The 14,756-nt window shown below is 41.2% G+C and overlaps 1 protein-coding gene across 7 annotated transcripts in view; it reads left to right on the plus strand.

Moving 5' to 3' along the window:
- TSNARE1 (t-SNARE domain containing 1) overlaps positions 1-14,756 on the plus strand; it is a 496,518-nt gene that overhangs the window by 98,815 nt on the left and 382,947 nt on the right. For all 7 annotated transcript variants that reach the window (XM_048938875.1, XM_048938870.1, XM_048938876.1 and 4 more), the window contains one exon: positions 445-564. In XM_048938875.1, coding sequence (XP_048794832.1) covers positions 483-564 — 82 coding nt within the window. In that variant the 5' untranslated portion in view covers positions 445-482. The remainder of the gene's footprint in view (positions 1-444; positions 565-14,756) is intronic.

Consider the following 14,756-nt stretch of genomic DNA (forward strand, 5'->3'; position numbering starts at 1 on the left):
AAGCAAACGGTTTCTTCAGAGCTCGTCAAGACTCTGATGTGATGGATAGACTCCTCACCAGCTCTGTAGCTGTAGTATTCCAGAAGACAGCATTATCTTTTTTGATCGAGTCCCTATTTCTTGCCTACCACCTTAACATCGCAAGACACGTCATAAACATCAAGGAATTAAAGTCTTGCCGTGGCTCAAACAGAGGAATGGTTGCCACTTTCACAGGAGGAAGTAAGGTGCAGAGAGGTCAGATGACTTGCTTGCCCCTAGGATCATCTGTAGTCCAGGAGATCTGGATTTTAGTGTTTTTGTTCTGTGGGTGACCCATACTGAAATTTGTACTTAGGACTTTTTTTTTCACTTATTTTTCCATTTGCCTTCCCTCCTTCCCCTGAAGTTCTGGGATTTAACTGACATTTAACAGTGTATCTGTCTTTTTCTCTATTTTCTTAGGTTTAAAATACAATCCTGCATCCACTGCTGTCTAGAAAATGTCTTATGGATCCATTGATGGGAGTGGATTTGGGAGGAACCCATTTGGAGGCCCTTCGAGACAAGGCTATCAACCTCTCGGTAAAGTATTTATGTCTTGTAGTAATTTATTCCTCCTGATATTCTGGAGAATGAGGTTTTTACTAAATGAGGTTCGGTGTGGCTTTTGTATAAATATCAAGCTACCTTCAGAAGTGGTTTTGGTAGAGATTTTCAAAGGTGGAACCCAAACATTTATTGGTTTCAATTTGTATGATGAGGATTTTGGAGTTATGTTGGCGGGTTTGGAGAAGAAATTTGGTTCAGTTTCTAGACCTGATTGCAACTCTTTTATCTCCCCAACAAGAAGTTGGTCTTAATTGTTACTCCCTGGATAGTCATAAGTGCTCTCATGATGGGATTAAATGGGAAGAGGTGCAAAGTGAAGAGAGTTGTGATTCTACAGGGCACTACCTAACTGCTGGGGTGGCTGCTATAGTCTGCAAAATGTGCTTTAACATGGCACTGGGGGATAAAAACTTGCTCAGGGAGTATTGAAACCATAAACAATGGAATGGCTTGCAAATGACTGCGTATTGTGGTTTTGTGGGTTGTTTTAAGTGAACACCAGATGGGCTTCCCTAAGCTGCTCTCTTCTTCCCCCAGAGGACTCTAGAAACACTAAAGCAGAAAGAGAAAATCATCTAGATGTCAACCTCTATATATGAAATGTTGATGCTGGGCTGGCTCATGCGTGGTGATGGAAGATATTTCTCATTCTTCCCAGCTCTGAGGTACTGTTTGAGAGGGCTGGTGCTAGCCTATGTAGGTATGGTAAAGCTTTGTCTCCAGCTGCCCAGATGTGCACCAGGTCTGGTACACATGGGGAGCTGCTGTAAGACCATATGTGGTTTAATATAGCCTGACTTTCAGGAAGCCTTGTGCACTGGAACATATTTTTGCATTTAGTTTTGAGCCTGGATCTGGCTTGTACCATAGGGTGAGGCTGCAGTAGCTCTGGTGAAGGCACTTCTGAGGGTTCAGACCTTCACAGAATCATCAAGAAAGGGGACACTGTAGCATGGGAAAGGTCTGCTTTGTTGCTTTGAATCTGGAAGAAACATCACAATTCTCTTGCATTGCCTTTGGATTCAACTGGGCTGTTCACTAAGGCAGCCTGACTTTGTTTCCAAGTTGTCAAGGATCCAAATATTCTTTGGGAAATGTTTTGTTGTTTTGCAAATAGCTGTTCCCCCTGGATGAAACTATAAAAGAAGTGTTAAGGTTTCTCATGGTTTTCTGTTTTCTTGTGAGTTTGGGTACAATTACCTTTTTTTTTTCTTTTTTTCTTTCTTTCTTGGAACAGGGAGAATGTATTGAATTAAGTTTAAATTTTTGAACTGACTGTTTGGTTTTAAATAGTAGTTTTTAGGCTATTCCATAAGGCAAAATTAAAGGCATAAAAGCAAGGAAGAATGAGTTACTTGAGCACGCTGATAGAGCCATAGGACAAAAAAAATCAAAATGAGGAACAGATAGATGAGGGATGCCATTGCATAGTGTTTTTTTTTAAAAGAATGGAAAGTATGAATATTTACAATGATGTACAAAATACTATTTTTAATGCAAATGCAGAGAATAATTCAAGATGCTCGTGGTTTCTAAATATTTGAAGAGGGACCATGCCATGCCCAGCTTGCCTGTCGTTTGATAGTTACCGCATAAAGTTGAACCTACCCTCAGTGGATTGCAAAAAGCAGCTGATGTAGGAACATCAGATTTCTCAAGATGACAATGGTCTTGAGACCATTTCAGCTGCCATTTCTTCTGCATATCAGAGGTGAGAAACTCCCCCTGCATTCATACATGATTTTGGGTAGGGCTGCACTGGGCAAGTCTTCCAGATATTCCGGGGTAAATTTTCCTAGCTAGCAAAAGTCAGGTCTCTTGGCCCAAACTTGGACCCTTTGATTGGTTTCAGTATTAAAAGGATAGCAAGGCTCAAACGTGTGCTTTGTCATTTTGCGATATACTATCTCAGAAAGGCATTAATGAAAGTGAGGGGAGCCTGTTTGCCTTGGCCAAGAGCAAGTTGGAGAAGATTTTCTCTTTTTTGTGTGTTGAAATCAAAGATGATCCATCTGAACCTGCATATAACTAACTCACCATGCCCTTTCACCATGGCAGACTGCGTAACACGTGCCAAGTGTCTGATGGTGCAGTTTCCTCAGTTACTGCCATTAATTGTCAGGAGAGGGTCAATGTAGAACTCATCTTCTGCCTCCTGCTTCCAAAATGATTGCCTTGCTAAGAAAAACGGCTCTCTATATTACCTCATGGTATGGCTGGAACAAAAGAGCATGGCCTTCTGCTGCTGTATGTATGTCTGCTCAGAGGGGCAGACCTTGATGGACATGTCTTCCTGTGCTCTGAAACCTTCTTTTTACTGTATCTCATAAACAGATAAATAAAACATACTGGCATCCTTGCATATGGATACTCATAGCATGTGGTCCAGTACATGTAAGTAAGTAATAATAAGTCCAGTAATGTTCAGGTATCCAACAGAAAACCCTGGCATCTTCCAACAATAGAAGAGATGAGGATGCTGCTGCTTAATAGCATTTAATGCAATCATATCAAAGAATTATAGAATGGCTGAGGTTGGAAGGGACCTTAAAGCCCATCTAATTCTAATGCCTCTGCCCTGGGCTGGTTACCACCCAATAGATCAGGCTGCACAGAGCCTCATCCAACCTGGCCTTGAACACCCTCAGGCATGGGGCATCCACAGCTTCTCTGGGCAGCCTCTACCAGTGCCTTACCACCCTCTGTGTAAAACATGTCTTCTAACATGTCTTCTAACCTAAAATCTACCTCTTTTAGTTTAATGCTGTTCCCCTTTGTCCTGTCACAATCAGACCACGTAAAAAGTCAGTTCTTCTCCTTGTTATAAGTTCCCTTCAAGTACTGGGAGGATGCAGTGATATCTCTTTGGAGTCTCCTCTGTCAGGCTGAACAAGCCCAATTCCCTCAGCCTTTCTTTGTAGGAGAGGTGCTTCAGTCCTCTGAACATCCTCATGGCCACTTCAAGAGCTTTTGATTATGAACTAGCAGGGAAGTTACGAGTGGGAGCCCCAGCTAGAATCTCAGAGGCTAGAGAATCTCAAAGGTTTCTGAAGGAGACCGCTTAGGTTACTTGGAGCATAGCAGGTTTGTATGTTCACAGCAGGGGAACATGTAATCCATGCCCTGCTCTGCAGTTGTAAGTTAGATGTTGATGGAGAAGCAGCATCTGCATCTCCTTCTTGTTCTGTTCCCAAAAATGTATGGAAAAGCAAACATTCCCCTGTTTCCCTGTGTGCTTTTCTCTGGCTTTTAGCTGTGTAATGGCATTACATGGAGAAGCTGGAAAATAGCAGGAAGTTAGCAGAAAATTGCTTTTTTTGAAGAAAAACCTGGCAATGGGAAAAAAAAAAAAGATTTTAAGCAGTGTGAGATGTCAGAAATAAACGGAGACTGAACACTACACAGCAGAAGGAATTAAACCCTGAATTCGTAACCATGCACCATGCACCCTCTGCTTGTTAGACCTGTTCTCCTAAAAATAGTGTTTCTGTGGGGAAAATGAACAAAATCTGATGTACGCAGGGAGTTATAGAGGTTGGGGAATTCAAATATCTTGAATTAAAATGCCACAAGCCAAGAATTTTTAAACACTGCTTTTATTAACCTTACTGTGCCCCGGACGTTACGAGCCAGATTTGAACAAGTCATTTCATATTCCATAGGTGTAATGCTTCTAGGTATTCTCATGGGAGCATTAGTTCAGTTCTTAATTTTACCATGACTTCATCTATACTGTTTTTGCTTTGGTTGCTCATGAAGGTATCACGTGGGACACTGACCAGGGTTATTCTCAACATAAGTAGCACGTGCAGCTTTCTTTTTCTTTGCTAGGTTGGCTTGTCTTGTCAAAGAACAAAATCAGCTTGGTCTGTGCAGCTTGGCAGCATTTGCTCTGTATTTATCTCCTAATTATCATTCTGATACTTTGCAATTGATTGTTATGTAACTTGAGCTAATATTTTTCCAAAAATTAGGTCTGTAATTTCCTTTACCCTCCCCTGAGGTGGTTGGGTTGTCCTCTCTGTGTCTCCCTCATCCTATTTTGCTCTTCTAACAGTTTTGGAAAGTGTTTCTTACTTAAAAATACATCTTAAGTTTCATTGTTGCCTGCAGTACCCTGAAGGGGACATGGGGAAATGGTTTCAAAGTAACACGGGATATTTATATTGGATATTAGTTTTTTACAGTGAAGGTGGTGAGGCACTGGAACGGGTTACTCAGAGATGTGGTGGGTGCCTTGACCATGGAGACAAGGATCAGACTGGACATGACTCTGAGCGCCCTGATGTAGCTGTAGGTGTCCCTGTTCATTGCAGGGGAATTGTACCTTTAAGGATGGACCAAAGGATGACTTTTAAGGGCCCCTTCCAGCTCAGACTTCTCTATGATTCCATGAAATTGAAGAGTTCACGTAATACATGGGTGGGAGATGCTCCCATTGGTCTTAAAAAAGGAAACTAGGAAAATCCTGGTGTACAACCCAGCCTGATCACCACATAGTCCTGTGTTGCCTTCCTTTGTGGATCAGGACTGGTGGCAAAGCATGGGAAGGAATCCAGCACCAGCCTTGCTCTTGATCTTGGAGTGCACTGAAGCACTTAACAAACTCCTAAATACACAAGGAGTCTCCTTAGGTTAATAAACATTAAGCAGGTGGTTAATGCTTTTGCTTTATTGAGACCTGAGTGCTGCTGTGTTTTAGCATTAACTTCCCAAGGGACTTGCAGTGTTTTGTTTCAGGAATGTTGAAACTCTTTGTTGTTGCAAAGTACTGAGCTATGGAGACAGTGTGTGAGATGCTCTAAATTGGATCACGGCAACTGTTCCCCCTGGAGCAATGAGGGGCCTGAGCATGAGCTTGAGTTTCCTTAGTATACAGCATTGTATGAGGAAAGAAAGAGTTAACAGTTATAGAAGAAAGTAAGAACAGAATAACATAGGGAGACTAAGAAATTTAGAGCTGCTATGCACATTAAGGGTTTTTCCTGTGTGTGTGTGTTTTTTCTCCCCTTAAATTAAAGCCTTTCATTCTGAATAATTACATTGTGTATTGGTCACCTTCAGTAGTAAATAAAGTATGCATTTAGGATGGAGTCCCATCAAGTGTAGAGTGGAAGGATAGAGTTCAAGTGCTTCTATCTATAGCAGCTTTCATCTGCCTTTCATAGGTAATTCACAAATATTACCACCTGGTCTGTAAATTAAGTCTTTCTTCTTCATTTTATACAGCACTAGGAATAAAGTGGCTTCTCCAGTGTCCTGTAAAAAGTTTGTGTGAATCTTAATGAATGAATTTCACTTCTAAATCTTGGGTCCTGTCTTATTTTCTTGAATTTACTGGAACACAGGTAGAAGACTCAAGTGTCATATTAATCAAGGCATTAATTAGCCTGAAGTAAAGTGCTGGTCCAATGAAACTAAAAATCTACAATGATCTCTCTTGCTAGACAGCTGAAAATCTTCTTATGACATCTACAGGAGAGTTGCTCCATATTGTTCTTTTGCCATTATTGCAAGACTTTCAAGATGATAAGTTTATTTTAGTTTGAGGAAATTCTGTTTTACATCCAGTTTTTAAAGATCTTAGCAATGATTTAATGAATTAATAAGCATGAACATACAAAAATATATTAAAGATAATGAACAGTATGCTTTATAGCAAAAGGAATTGCCAAGAGAATTGACTTTGATGCATGAATTAACTTTGAAACTCTTAGTTTTGAAAACCTCTGCCCTATCCCTCCAGGCAATTTTAACATTATAATAAATGTTTTGCTCTAATCTGAGTATTTCGGAGAAGTTAAGTGGTTAAGCATTTATTTATATAACAAAACAGAAAACAGAAAACACTATTAGAGTAAATAAGTCTTTTAATGAAATATTTGGGGGTAAGCTGACCCGCATCATAACACTTAAAAAAAACAACCCACCATAACCCCATAACAGCTACAACAACAGAACAGAACAAAAACAAAAACTCTTGGGTAAAGATGAACTTTATTTATTTTTCTCTAGTTTTTTATTTGCTGTTCTTCATCATCCCAGACCATTTTATTGTAACCAGGTAAAAATAATGCCAGTGCTCCCGATCTTCAGTGGAAAACCAGAAAACAAACACAGTCTTGTCCTCAGGCAGCATTCAGCTGGAAATGCATTTAAACATCTCATCCTCTCAGAAAAGCTTGCTCTATTTTCCACTTGATTACAGGCAAATTAGAAGGAGCTGAAGATGATCTTCTCCCCTCAACCTATTCATCCATATGGTTTAGGTACCTTAGGAGAGAATACAGAACGTGGTGAATCTTAATTTGAGTTTAAAGGGACCCTTAAAGATCATCTCTTGCTACTCTCCTGCAGTGAGCAGCTAAATCAGGGTGTTCAGAGCCTGGTTCAGTGCTGGCAGTTCCCTTAGTGGGTACACTGCCATAAACACTCAACCTCAGGTTGTCCTCCTGGGACGTCTTTCCAGACGATGCTTTAACCCACTGGAGCAGAGAAACATAGCACCCTAGAATGGCTTGGGTTGGAGAAGACCTAAAAGATCATCTAGTTCCATCCCCCCTGCCAGTGAAATTGGTGTACCTCAGTGCTTTTTCTTCTGTTTACTCTGACTTTTCCTTGTCTCATTTGAGAACAAAGAAAACTTCTATCAAAAGCTTGCATTCCCTACACTGAACCACTCTCACTGTCACTTACAGAAAGTTTGTAGCTGTTCTTGTTGAAGCTGTTTAGACCTAGAGAAGGCATTAATGCCCCTGAGATTTCTCTACTCTTGTCAGTTCAATCCAATTTATGTTTCCCAGGGATGTGATGGAGTTACTGTCCCTGGAGGTTCAGGAAATGTGGAGATGTGACACTTAGGGATGTGGTTTAGTGGGCATGGTGGGGATGGGTTGATGGTTGGAACAGATGATCTTAGTGGTATTTTTCAACTGTAATGGTTCTGTGATTTTATGACTCTATGTTTGCCAGCTTTCTCAGTCTGCTGAAAGCACTTCTTTATCTAGGATAGCAGAGTGCAAAAAGGTTCTAAAGCAAAGACCAACAAGCTTTATGTGACTGCTTGTCTATATGACTGAATTCTTGCAAGCATTGCAAGACTTCTTTACATTTTCTGGGATACCCTTGTGCTTTGCATCTGTTTTCATTTCTTGGCAGTATCAGATGCTTGGATGAGAAACCATTTTTCTTTTACCATGCTTACAAATAAGTCTACCTGAAGCAAGACAATGTTTGGAATTCACTTGTATGCAACAGTAGGATCCCTCCAGTGACCTTGTACATATGTCTGTCTGCATTTGATGACAGTTTCACTAGAAAAGATGACAACTTGTTATAGTGTGCCACTGCCTTGTGCAAATCTCTCAACTTCCCAGTACTTCCCAGTATTCTTCTCCCATTGCCCTCCTGCTTCCTCATATTAGCTAATTAAAATCTCAAGGATGGAGAATGTATCTGGCTTAATCTATTAGAACATAATTAAGGATCCACTATGTGTATATGCTTTTTCTTTTCTCTCTTTGAAGACCCAAGTGGAGTTTATAATATTTGCTCCTGCCAGCAAAATGGAGAGTAGAGATTTATGTAGGTGCAGAAATAGCATACTGGTGGATTGCTGTTCTGAAACCTATGTGTAAGAGTGTATTTATCTGCAGAAATTACACCAACTCGCTGTTATCCATTATGAGGGATGGACATAGCTGACACAAACATGTATGCAGCACAAAAAGAAGTTGAGCTGAACAGAAAGGGAAGAATAGAGCTTTTATCTGTGCTGTCACTCCAGAGATGTCATTGCTAACTGTCTCCCAGGATGATGTTTGCTTGGAGACAGATGCTGGCAGCTAGAAGTGGGCAGTGATGAAAGTTCAGCAGTGAGGAAGGGCTTGACAGATGTAAGCAGGTAGACTGGAGATTAGGGTGATTAAGCACGAATGGAAAGCTCTTAGGAGCAAGAAGGGATTTTAAATTGTATATTAGGATGTACGAAGCCTGCTCTGAAGTAATGCCTGTTTTATTATGGTGCAACTATGCTGCCCCAACACAGCCCTCAAGGGCTTGTTTGTAAATGGATGGCGTAAATTTAGAAGAAGGATAGAACTGGGAGAGGAACGCCTGATGGAGCTGTGGGTGTCCTTGTGCATTGTGGAGTCGTTGGACAAGATGGTCTTTAAAAGTCCCTTCCAGCTCAAACAGTTCCATGATTCTGTGATACTATGTTTGCACACAACATCAGAGGCAGACACTGGTGGAATGGCAGTAGAGGCTGGACCTTCCCAATGATATTCCATGACAGTTTTGTTGCCATGTGACAGATGGCAGCAGAGGGGCAGACTGACAGAATGGTGTCTGACTTGGAAGTGCGTATGAAACAAAGGTGCATCAGTGAATTCCTCCAAGCAGAAATGATGGCACCCATTGACATCCATTGATGCATGCTGAACGTTTATGGAGAGCAGACAGTGAATGTGAGCACAGTGAGGTGGTGGGTGATGTGTTTCAGCAGTGGTGACAGCATAAAGGCACGTTATGTTCCAGATGGCCATGCACAGCTGTCACACCACTAAATGAAGAGTGCCTTGATCGGCTCGTGCACATGAATTGGTGGATGATGACTAGGGAGCTGTGAACAGAACTGAATATTGGCTTAAATGCATTGGAAACATTGGTGGCAACTGTGAAATATTGCAGTTTGCACCATGTGGGTCCCAGAAATGCTCACACAGGAACAGAAGGAACATTGTTAACAACTTTGTCAGGACCTATTGAACCGGTATGAGCCAGAAGGTTACCGTTTCCTGGATTGCATCATTACTGGTGATGAGATGTGGTGTCACCACTACAAGGCTGGACTGTTCTATCACATCCATTGTATAGTTTGGATCTGACACCTTCTGGCTTCTATATGTCCATGCTGATGAAAGATGGATTGTGTTGGCAACATTCTTCTAGCAGCTGGTCCCAAGGTGGACCCCTGGGGGACTTTGTTTGTCACCAGACCTGGATGTAGAGCCATTGATAACAGCCTTTTGGCTATGACTATTCAATGAATTCTTTATCCACCAAATAGTCCAGCCTTCAAATCCATATCTGTCCAACTTAGAGATAAAGATGTGGTGTGTTTGGGGCCATGTCAAAGGCCTAGCACAAGTTGGTAGACTATGTCAGTTGCTCCTTCTTGGTTCACCAATGCAGTCACTCCATCACAGAAGGCCACCAGATCAGGCATGATCTGCTTTCTGATTCAGACAGCCCGAACTTCTCCACCTCACCAGCTTTCCAGAGTTCCACAGTTGTCCAAGCACAGGGTTATTTAGGTGGCCTGAAATTTAATTCTGCTCTAGAGGACACCATGAAGGCTTGTCCTTCTGGTTGCCCTATAAGGTTTGAATGCAATCTACTTATTTTCAATACAAGAGCTGAAAAAATGAGTTAGCTCTACAGTGCTAACATGCAAGATCATAGAATCATGCTGAGGGCATAGAATCATAGAATGGCCTGTATTGAAAAGGACCAAGATATGGGGAATCTTTCTATCCTAAGCTGGTAGTGCATGCTGTAATACTTTGCAAATGCTGGGTTGCAGATTTTCCTCTTTTCATCTCAGTACTCTGGAGTTGCAGTAAAATCTTGGTTATTCTCTTAAAACAGAAGTGGCTTTTACAAGAATGGCTTCAATGACTTCAGTTGTTTGTCTTGTGATTCACAGAGCTTGCTCTCACCCACTGCTGGCTATGCTGCTTCTGCTCTAAACTCATCCCTCAGAAGAGCACACAAGCTTTGCAACTTGGATTTGCACAGTAGAAACCCAACACAGTGGATATTTATTTTTAATTTTTAAATGAAGTATTTGAATAGACAGATGCTTGCTAGTGGATATCGCTTTCCTACACTCTAGCTCCTACCCCAGGAGAAAGAGTAGAGTTTTTGACAGGAAGGAAGAAGACATCTTTAGGACACTCTCTTGGAGAAAGTGCCTCCTAGTGGCTCCCAAGGACCACAGAAATCCTGCTTTATGCCCCAATTCATATTTTATGAATTTGTTTTCTTAATCACATGTATTCCTTTTCCAGCATTCTGTTGTCTCAGTGTTAGCATGTTTGTAGTTTGGATAAATCCACATTAGCATGAGCAGACTTACTTTATTATTATAACTTCAGTTGCCAGCAGTTTGATAAAAATAAAAGATTGTTCTGGGATGTTCTCCCTGTTCTTTGTCACACTGTGTCTGTTATGTGGATTTATTTTCTTGTCTTTTAGCAGAAATTGTTAGCAGCTCTTAGCAGCTATCTTCCATTAATGCTCTTCTCCCTTATTCCCATATGGTTTCTTCATCTGGGTAGGCACTTGAAGAAAGTGGGACTTCTTTCATATAGCTGTTGGAGTTTGCTATGGATTGTCATCACAGATGCTATAACTTCCCTTAAACTTCTTTCTGGACTGTATTGGAAATGAAGCAGTTGAAGGATAAAGTAGGGCAGGTGTTGCCCTTTGGGCTGTAGCTTCAGCACATGTGGCCTTTGGAGCTAGAGAACCAGAGAAGATTTGAAGGTATACAAAACCAAATTACTCCATTTTCACGTTGTAGGATGATCAGGGTCAGACTGACACTTCTTTTTGAAGTTTTTGCAATTTTAATCCATGTTAAGTGGGTTATCCACTCTCTGAAGATGGATGGAAAGACTTCTTTCTGTCTGGTGACTCAGGGAAATGTCCTTAATTCTTCCAGACCACAGAGGAGCTTCCTTGGGCAAAGATACTGTTTTAAGTTTTAGCTAAGCTTAGTCTGAAAAACTTGATCCCTTTTATCCCTGGCAAGGACCCGTGTGTTGAGCAGCCGGGCACGCTGCCATCTCACCAGATGGCCAGCAGAACAGTGGCCAGCACAGTGTATCACATCTCCACTTGGCAGCACACAATGTCATTCCCAGGTGACAGTCACCATCCGCTTTGAACTTAAAGCACACCTAAAGACTGACTGAACTGATGTGCTGATGTGAATCCCAGCCTCGTGTAGTGTTAACTTGATTGAACGTCTTGGAAATAATGCTCCCAGCTGCTTTCAAAGCAGGTGGGACTCAGATGTGGCACCAAAAAGATCATCTTTGAAATGTATGAGATGGGCAGGAGGTAGGCTTTGGGGTGTCCTTTGGGTTTCACAGTGTGAGAAGATAAAACACTTAGAATGCATTCGAAGGAGAGAAATAAAGATGGTGAAGGGCCTAGAAAGCAAAATCATAGAATCATAGAGTAATTAAGGTTGGAAAAGACCACTAAGATCATCTGGTCCAGTTGTCAAACCATCACCACCAGGCCCACTGAACCATGTCCCTCAATGCCATATCTCCATGTTTCTTGAACAGCTCCAGGGACAGTGACTCCACGACCTCCCTGGGCAGCCTGTTCCAGTGCATTACAACTCCTTCTGAGAAGAAATTTTTCCTAATATCAAAAAATGTACACATAATATGATAATTCTTGTGTTTTGGGTTGGGACTATGGTACTCATTTAGAGTCACAGAATCACTGAGAGGTTTGGGTTGGAAAGGACCTCAAAGGTCATGTAGGTCTACTAGATGAAGCACTAGAACAGGTTGCCCATCTTAGCCTGTCACTGAACACCTCCAAGAATTGGGATCCACAGCATCTCTTGGTAGCCTATGCCTGCACCTCACCATCATTTCCAATCTAAATCTCCCCTTGTTACTGTTGGCTGCAAGTGAGCACTGCTGGCTAGTGTTAAGTCTTTCATTTATCAGGACCCATAAGTCCTTCTCAGCAAGGCTGCTTTCTAGGGATTCTTCTCCCAGTCTGTACTTAGAACAGGATTGTCCCAATCTGAATGCAACACTTCACACTTGTTGAGCCTCATTAGGTTGACATGGGCCCACCTTTCAAGCCTGTTCAGGTCAGTCATGATGGCATCCCTTTCTTCTGTGATGTCAGCTGTACCACTCAGCTTGGTGTCATCAGCAAACTTGCTGTAGGTACTCCTCATCTCATCATCTGTGTCATTGATAAAGATGTTAAAGAGTACCAGTCCCAAGGTGAACCCCTTTAAAATATTCACAGTGATATTTCTAAAACTTGTATCTCATTTTCAGAAACACTTTTAAGGTCACATTTCACAGGCCTGCAGGTACTTGATGATGCAGAGAGGGATGTGGGAATGCATAGTTCAGGGCCCATTTGTGCTCTGGAAGGCTTCTAAGTATCTCTTGAAATATGGTCCTTCAACCAACTGCTCTTTATCGCCAGTCAAAACTGAGAGCTCCTAATTCTAATTCACTTGGTGCTGAAATGGGATTCAGAGCTCAGAAATATTTCTGTGATTTGAGCATACGCTGGTATGAAAGCTTCACCCAGGGAGATTTATCTGTGGGTTTCCAGAGAGGCAAAGATCTTCCTGTAGACGTGGAGACAAATGCCTATTGAACAGATATGCGCACTGACCTGGTTTGATTGGGTTTGGAATTTTATTTTGTTCCAAAATACTTTGCTCAGTTTCTTAGTGAACAGCAGAAATGGACTGAAGAACTGACCAGTCACGCTGCATGAAATGCTATTTAACATCTATGGCTTCTTCTCCTCTCCTAATAACGATATAGAAACAGAAATAGAGGTGCGGCTGCTGAAGTTTAGAGGGACTAAAAGCTATATGAGGAAGATTTTTAGAAGTCATAAAGCCAACATTTTGGTTTGGGATTAGCAAGTGGCAGTTGACTTATGTAAGAAATGGATCTGTTGTGTATGAAGCTACGCTTAAGCAAGACCGTTGGGAATCCTGTTCCCAAATGTAAGTGGTTTTGAACAAGGATCGTCAATCCTGGCTGCCTGAAAATTTCAGACTCACAGTACTTGGAGTTTGGGCTATATGACCTTGAAAGGGCCCTTGCAATGTAAATGATTCAATGATTCTGTGATTCTACTTGTCCCTATATATGAGGGCAGTTGTGGGGATAAGCTGAGCAAAATGAGACTTCTGTATTGCTTTCCCTCACTGGTCCCTCCCACTTCTTTTTTAATCATTGTTGGTTTTCACTTCTGTATAAAGTTAGGAAGCATAGATTTATAAAGAGGGTTTTTCCATGAGGCACATTTTGAAAGAATTTGAGTTTATGACAGAATGGTGAAAAAAAAAAATAAATTATTGTGGTCCTGTAGTAGTCAGCATTTCAGATTTATTTCAGGTACTGTAAAAGATTGAGCAGGTTTGGAATGAGGTGTGATATGCCCCTCTTACTGCGCTGCTTTACTGAACAGACATTAACCTAACAACACACAGACAATATTAAGCTTGGATGTAATAATGAAAAAAAAAGGTTGTAACTGTGTGGAAGGTGGCTATATATATTTACATATACATATATATATACATGCATATCCCTTATATATATGCATATATGTATATGTACATATAAGGACCATGCATGAACTGTGTCTGCATACATATATGCGAGTATGCTTTTGAAATATAATTTGGATTTTTAAGTTCTACCATCATTTCACACCTCTGCTTTTATAGTCTTTCTGTTAAAACAAAGCATGTTAATTTATTTTTCTTTTTAACGTTGGGTTTGTTAACAGGATTTTAGTGTTTTCCCAGGCATTTTCTTTTATTCGTGTTGTTTTCACACTTACTGTTCACTGGTGTTGGAGAAGAAGAAACCAAGCTTTGTTATTATCCTGACAGTGAGAAAAAAATCATGCCTATGTAAAAGATTAATAAGAATACTGCCACTGTTGTAAATAAAAAATTTTATATCAGGGAGCTTCAACATGCCAGAGATCAGAGTTTTAAATTTTTACATCCAAAGGGTGCCAGGATGAACATATTCTGTTCTTTGGTCCATCTCTGCTTTGTTACAGCACTTTACTTCTTCCCATCTCAAACCTCTTCAAAGCTGAGCCAGGACAACAGGGAGCAGGCCAGCATTTCAGCGTCACAGTGCACAGAGACAGCACCTCTCTGCAATAATCAATAGCCTCCTGAGTGCTCCCAGTGTCTTCTTTCCTCCTCGACATTTGCATCAGGGTAACTGTGAGTCAGGCAGAAGGGATTCCCCGCTGGCAGCAGGGGATCTTTCTCCTTGGCTGCTAGTCCAGCAATTCTGTAGCTTGCTGTGAATTCCTCTTCTTGGCTAAATACAAAGCTAGCATGCTTT

Source organism: Lagopus muta, chromosome 3 (genome assembly GCF_023343835.1).
Source record: "Lagopus muta isolate bLagMut1 chromosome 3, bLagMut1 primary, whole genome shotgun sequence".
In the NCBI taxonomy this organism is placed as follows: domain Eukaryota; kingdom Metazoa; phylum Chordata; class Aves; order Galliformes; family Phasianidae; genus Lagopus; species Lagopus muta.